This window comes from Syzygium oleosum, unplaced genomic scaffold (genome assembly GCF_021117445.2).
Source record: "Syzygium oleosum isolate NSW1041296 unplaced genomic scaffold, Sole_v2.1 Sole_v2.07, whole genome shotgun sequence".
Lineage (NCBI taxonomy): Eukaryota > Viridiplantae > Streptophyta > Magnoliopsida > Myrtales > Myrtaceae > Syzygium > Syzygium oleosum.
The window spans coordinates 9,119,476-9,126,963 of NW_026607491.1; the positions used below are offsets into that span (position 1 = coordinate 9,119,476).

General features: G+C 41.8%; 1 protein-coding gene across 2 annotated transcripts; it reads right to left on the minus strand.

The window, feature by feature from the left end:
• Window positions 1–2,194: 2,194 nt before the first annotated feature.
• Window positions 2,195–4,402, minus strand: LOC115673325 (UPF0481 protein At3g47200-like). Of its 2 annotated transcripts, XM_056312950.1 has the most exons (2): window positions 2,958–4,402; window positions 2,732–2,880 (listed from the first exon to the last, which is right to left on the minus strand). In XM_056312950.1, the coding sequence occupies exons 1-2, from the start codon at window positions 3,862–3,864 to the stop codon at window positions 2,789–2,791; spliced, it is 999 nt and encodes a 332-aa protein (XP_056168925.1). In that variant the 5' UTR covers window positions 3,865–4,402; the 3' UTR covers window positions 2,732–2,788. The 2 variants fall into 2 exon arrangements, with proteins under 2 accessions (XP_030451329.1, XP_056168925.1); XM_030595469.2 differs by having other exon boundaries at window positions 2,195–4,402.
• Window positions 4,403–7,488: the final 3,086 nt, after the last annotated feature.

Sequence of the window (7,488 nt, forward strand, 5' to 3'; positions counted from 1 at the left end):
CAGTCAGGCCGCCTGACCATCAAAATGCATCTCATCCAGTACCCAAATCATTTTGGAAAGCCTTCAAATTTTTATATGTCATAGAAACAAATGTTCTTAACAATTTTTGTGAAGGAAGTTTGTTGAAAAGAGGTCTGGAAAAATTTGTAGAAAATCGGAGAGACCAGATGGTCGGATGAACAGTAAATCCGGCAGACTGAATTCGGTCCAAAAATGGACTTACGAATGGAACTAAATGATCTCCAAAAATTCCAGATTTAATATATGTCAAACTTCAAGATATTATGAACAACTTTTATGAAGAACAATTCCTCAAATTCGGCCCACACAAGTCACAATAAAAATAGCAAAATCCAGCGACGCAGCAGCAACCTTACCGGAAATTAACCAACAAGCACCACCAAGCAAACCAAGCACAACCAGCCACTAAACCAACTATCCACAGCCCTTAAACCATCCCTAACATGTCCATTAGTCACCCCTTAGCCTAGTCAAGGGTTAGGAAGCCACTTACTAGGAATCCTAAGCAAGCAAACCAAGAAGAAGAGGCAGCAGCAACTCCGGCAGTGAGCTGAGCTCACAGTAGCTGGACGGGCGAGCGCTGGCACTCACGGTGGCTGAGGGTGGCTGAGCAAGGGAGCTGGTCGGTCTGGTGAGCGGCAGCAAGAAAAAGCAAGAAGCAAAGAAGCAAAATGAAGAAGAAAACAGCAGCAACAGAAGTGAAGAAGAAGCAGCGAAAGAGAAGAAGAAGCAGCGGCAGCAACAGAAGTGAAGAAGAAGCAGCGAAAGAGAAGAAGAAGCAGCGGCAGCAGCAATGATGGACAGAAGCAGCACGTGAAGCAGCATGGGGCAGCATGGGTCAATGGTCAGCAAAGCACACGTGAAGGTGCAGCAAGAAGTCAGCAGCAAGTCAGCAGAAACAGAGGCAGAAACAATCAGCAGTGCAGAAGCAGAAGCAAGCCAGAAATGGCATGGGCGGAGCAGAAGCAACACGGCAGCAGAAGCAGCAGGGAAGTCCATCATGGCAGCTGCATGGGGAGGTCAGCAACGTGGGGCAGCAGCAAAGTCAGCAGAAGAAGTCAGCAGTAGAAGTAATCATGCAGAGGAAGAAGCAGCACGTGAGGGTCAGCAAGCGTGGGGTGTTCGGCGGGAAAGGAGGAGAGGAGAGAGAGAGAGGGAGAGACAGAGAGTCAACGGTAATTATCGCGATCCAACGATCCACGTTCGAACCCGAAAACGATCTAACGGCTCACTAAAAATTCTAATTATAAACTAAGGAAAAACCAACGGATACTAAATAAAATAAACCTAGAGGGAGGTCTACCGGTCAAAATCCGCACCCGGTCCAAATTTTCACTTTCCGACTGATCTAGGCAAACTCAAGGCTGGCCACAATAATATCGACACCGTCCAATTTAATTCGTCACGAAACTCCAAAAATTCGACACCAAAGTTCGAGCTCTAAATAACGGCCAAATTCGATCGAATGCAATTATAGCGAAATCTCAATTTGAAAACGATAACCGAGAGTGATCAGTTCCCGGGCGAGATTTTACTATAAGCACACTGACGAATTACACGTTTTATAAATTTCAAAAATGGGTCGAAATTCGGAATGTCACATATATAATTCATAATGTGCCTTTATGAATACTAGTGTAATGTTCGTTTCAATATTTCCAATTGAGGGATTTGTAACTTTCCTTCGATTTCAATTCCAGTCGAATTTGCTTTCCAATTATTTCTTTTCTTGTTCGCTTTGATTTCCTTTAATTTCATTCCTTTGATTTCTGTACTGTTCTTTTAATTTCCTTTGATTTTCCGTTCCTTCGAATTTACTTTTGAAGCAGTTTACTTGTTGTCATTTAAATCAATCTAGCAAATTCCATTTCTCACTTTGCTCTCAAGAGCTGGCATGCCTTTTTAATATATCCATCATTCAATCCATCTTTGAAAAACCTATTTTCTGAAGAATTTGATCACTTTGTTGTCAAGTCAGAATTGGAGAACAAGCTTTAGTTAGTTTTCCCAATCACCTATTTGCCAGAGTAGCCTTAGGTAGAAATAATTCCAATAATTGTGGTAGACAGCCAGAGTTGCTGCTATCAAAAATCGGAATTGAAAAGGGGGTTGATGTAGAGTTGGACATAGCATTGGAGGAGGATGTAACTAAGCATGATTTTCGTACAGATGGTTGACGAAAAAAATGTTTCTTGAACTATTTTCTATAGGCCAAATTAATACAGACCGTTGATATGTGCTGTGACCACAATCTTTTGAGGAGAAAAACTTACTTAGACGATGGAAGACTGACAAATGAGCTACAGCACCAAGGGGGAAAATACCATTAGCATTATTGTCAAGAAGACTCGTGGCTGTACTCAAACCATCTAGAACCTCAAAACATTTCGAACAAAACAAAAAAAGAACCTCAAAACATATATCAAATTTTGCCCTAGGTTCATGTCTCCCCAAAAATGCGTTGCCGAGTGTCAGTTACTTCCGGGGACGGTAATACCCATAGACCGCATAAAATGCTTGAAGGACGGTAAGACCCAACAGTAGAATGGCAGCAATAGCCGACATGAAGGACCAAGGACTACCAAAGTATTTGTTCTTGAACCCCGTCCAAGTCATGCGGCATTGGCTTCGGTGGTATCTGTTCACTTGCCTAAATAACTCGGCCAAATAGCTTATCTTGATACTAAAAGCAATGTCCTTACCCAGATCATTGAAGAAAGTCGCGACCTCTGCATTCGATCCCAAATAATTCACTAGTAGTTGGTTCTCAGATAAGAGCTCTGCATCCGCTTCTGTGCCCACGAGACATTTCATGAAGATGATGTAACTGGTCATGTGCCTGGAGGAGTAGCAGTAACACTGCTCAAAGGCGATGCAGTTGGGTAAGAAGAAGCTCATGAAATCGTCTAGAGTCAAACGAGGGATTTGAAGTTCACCACGATTGAAATTGATGTCCAGTAAGTTCAAGTTGTCACCCTTCCTCAGCTTGCATTTAATCCCGGAGCGAAGAAGCTGCCTCGCTGAGGGGATCAATTCTAAGCAGTCGTCATTGACATGTACACCTTTTTCCACATCCCAATGGCCGACAAGACTCAGTCGGAACAAGTCAAGCAAGTGTTTGGCTTTGCTTACCTTGTAGAACTTCTCCAGTTGTCCCTCTGGCCTTTGAGCCGCGATGTTGAAGAATAGTAGCGCGAGCTCACTGAGGGAGCGTTGGTTGGCTTCATTCTCAGTGTCGCCATTCAATAAGTTGAAAACCTCTTGAAGGACAAAGAAAGGGATCTGGTTTTCGATCCGCAGAAGGTCCCTTATGAGGATGATGTACATCCATGGCGTTGCGAAGAAAGGATCGTCGGGATCAGGCTCAAATACTCCCGCACAGATGTGGAACATCTCGACAATAAAGCAGGCATCGAGGACCATCATCTCCACGAGAGCCGAGCTTTCACAATGAAGAAGCTCTGAGTAGCAATCCCGAATGTCATTCTCCCTCGATGCAATGGCTTTGAAATAGTTGTCAAGGCCCACGCCGCTATTTTTAGTTCGTTCGAGGAGAGTGGAGAAGAATCGAGGTTTGTGCTGCTCGACCATATTCAGCCGCTGTTGGCCATGGTGGTATGGACCGATGGAGACGATTTGGGGCTCGTAAGCCTTCTCGTTGATCTGAAGCAGGCTTTGTGGGGCTCTGAAAATGCAGCAGGAGCGCTTACTGGCAGGGGGTTTCAGAAGAGTCGGCCATTGCTTGAACCGCATCTCCATGGAATATGACCATTTGCTCGGCACCCCGATCACATGGCGGTCCATTTCTCGGTTGATCTGGTCTTGGTTTCCTCCTCCGGCCATTCGTACCTAAGGAAAAATCTGCAAAAAAAAAAAAAATCAAGGGAAAAATCTGCTGAAAACGAAAGTTGCCTGAATCAGAATGTGCCGTGAGGGCCTGCACGAGAAGCTGTTCATCATCCACCGATTTGTTGTTCTTTTTCTCTCTTCGACATAATGGTGGCTGTGCAAACCCTTACGGCACCGTGCCAAAGCCCTTGAAGTTGAAGGGATTTTCAGCACGAGAACTGATCAGTGATTATGTGCCGACCGACTGACTTGTTAGTTGCGACCCACACCGGAATTCTATATCCACCAGCACATATATATGTACAGAAGTGTAAGAATTAAAAGGAAAACATAACAGGAATGTATCTTCATTGATCATCATGCCCACTGATTTATATGTAGCCTTTTCAGTATATCAATACATAAAAAATGCAAGAGAAATTTCCCAGCACGCACGCGTGCACTCGAGCTAGTCTAGGGAAGAAACAGACAAAAGCCAGGTAGTTTGGCTTAGTCCAAGGAGAAACGGACAAAGGCCGGGTAGTTCGCTCTAGTTTGCGATACGTAGTTCGCTCTAGTTTGCTCACACGTATCGCGTCTCGAACAATGTCAACAATGGACAGCGGCGGTCTGAAATCTTTCTTCAATTAATTGCTCACACGCCATCCCACCAAAGTAGATCGCCCTTCACCTTTGATGAAGTATTTATAAATCCTACATGATCGATGTTCTTCTCCTGTACTTATTGTTTATTATATAGGAAATTTGTTTTTTTTTTTAATTAACAAACGATGCTATGGCCGACGTCCACGTCAGCGTCGGCCAGTTAAAATTGGCTGGATGGACTGAATTGACAAAGTTGAAAGGTTTATGACTAAGTTGACAAAAATGTAATAGGTTTAGGATTTTTTAAACAACTTTCCCCAAATTTGTAATTTTTTCAAATGTTTTTATACGTGCTCGGCCATCCAATGAGTCAACGTGAATTGGCTACCACTTGGTTGCCGGTTGTACTCGTTTGGTTGATTTGTTGTATTAGTGCTGGTTTGAGAAGTTTAATGTTGAATAAAAATTGGTTCCATCCTCATACCCACTTAAATAGGGATACTTAGCAAAAAAGTACATAACCTATTATGTTTGTGCTAATTCAATCATAATCTTTTCAACTTAGCCAATTTAATTCTAGACATTTTAACAACTTGCAAATGTGGTTCATCCAGCCAATTTTGGCAGGAAATTGCTAACGTGGACACCGGCCGTCTTACCAGCCGTCTTACGTAACATGACTGGCGAAAGTTGATGCTAATGTGGACAATTTTTTTTCAATTTTTAAAATATTTTAAATTTTAAATTTTTTATATTTTTATTTCTTTTCTTCTCTTTTCTTTTTTTTTCCTTTTCACAATGGCCGGCAAGCTTCGGTGACCCCGACCCTCGCCATCAAACTTCTTAAGCTGCCACTTATACAACAAACCAACCAAAACGAATACAAACAGCCACAAAGTAGTCACCAAATAGAACCCACACAAGAGTTTATTCCCGTTGACTCATTTCATGGCCTATCATAATCTGATATCTTATCGAAAATTAAATGATTTGACAAATTAATACATTACTGTTTAACTCGAAATTGACATGTTTTGACTCATATTTAGTTGAAAACACTTTGTAATCACATTAATATAAAATGACAATCACATTACACGAACAACAGACAGTTCAACATGAATTGCTTCCCCGTCTAATGACGCAATCATATCTCTATTTGATGTTCAGGTTAAGTGAAATAAGTTGCACTTGGAAAGATTATAGCAAGCGATGTTTGGTATATTACGACTGATTCACAAAAATAATATATTAAATGATGTGACGGTATTACTGTTTAAATCGAAATTGACACGTTTTAATCCTTTTTTTATTTGAAAACACTTTGTAATCACGTTAATATAAGCTAATAATCACATTACACGAATAACAGATATTCAACAAGAATTGCTTCCTCGTGAAAAAGACGCACTCATATCTCCATTCGGTGATCATATTAAGTGAAATAAGTTAAGTCACGCTTGGAAAAATTATGGCAAGCAATTCTAGGTCGACTACTACTAGTTCAAAAAATCAATCTATTAAATGATATGACAAACTGTAAGCGAACATTAATAAGTGGGTCATATTCAACAATGAATAAAATTCATCGCATATTTAATATTTCCTAATTATGATATGAATTGGAACATTAATAAGTGGGTCATATTCAACAATGAATAAAATTTATCGCATATTTAATATTTCCTAATTATGATATGAATTGGAGTGCGTATACGGGGTTCATTTGAACTATTGAATTGTGTAACATCCTGAATTTTGACCCGTTATCGGAACCAGTAAAGCGTATATTAATTCTCGTGTGAATTTAGTGAGTCTCGCCCGGACTTGATCAATCACGGGATACTAACCAAATGGGAAAGACTAAATAGGAACAGGTACGTGGACCGAGAAACCGATCGCGATTGGACACTGATTTCGAGAAACGTCGAGAGAATATCTTGAGCCAATATGGGCCGATCTTAGGAAGATAATGGATGTGATATAGTTAGTAACGTACGATTGGATCGCGGGTGATTCCGCACGACCGAAAGTACGCCTGACAAACAAATCCCAAATTTTATCCGAACGATCGCGACCCCCGGTACTAGTGATAATCTCTCACCTTCTCTCGAGATTTGAGACTATCGAGACTCGGACAGTCTTAGGTCGATACGCGTAACACCTAAATAGCCACCCGTTAGTGAGAGATCCTAAGATTTCAAAACGAGCTATTTTGATCGCGATATTGAGCCGAACTCCGATATCAAAATTTCAAGGGTAATTATGACTATTTTGTAGGACGGACGTCATTTTATAGTGGCCAAGTAAGTTTGGGACAAGAACGGCTGAAAATAGGAATTTCGACAAAAATTGGGAAAATTACGGTTTTGCCCCCGTGGGCACCGGGGCAGGATTCGGAGGCCGTTTGAGGTTATTTTTCGCGGCCAAGGTCATTTTGGAGTGGCCACGTACATTTAGAATGGTTTTGGACAAAAACGGGAATTTCGGCAAAAATTGGAAAAATAATATTATTTTATTCCCGGGACTTCGCAGGCGATTTTCGAAGGCGTAGAAAGTGAATTTCGCGAATCCGACACCGTATTATGTCTCCCATGAACATATAGGACCGGTATGGACAAAAATTGAAATTTCGGTCCGGGATCGGAAAATTACGAAAATGCCCCTAGGCCATTTTAATTTATTCCGAAATTTGGATAAAATTTGGGGACTAACTAAGGTTAAGTAGACCAAACCAGACCTGGTCAGCCTTGGTTAGGGGCATTTGTCCATTATACCCTTGAATTATTGGAGAGGAGTGAACCTAAGCCATTGGATTCAAGGGCAAATTGTCCAAACCTTTGGATTGTTGACACTTGGACTCCACTCACCCAAGTTTGACCACTTTTGACCTGCTTCTTCTCTCTCCTCAGTCCCTCTCAGCTCACGTTCTCTCTCTCTCTCTCCCGAGCAGCCTCACGATCGTCGTCTTCACGCCGCTCCTCGGTCATTCTGCTCCACCGGCCACTGTTCACGCCGGAACAGCCGCGCCGC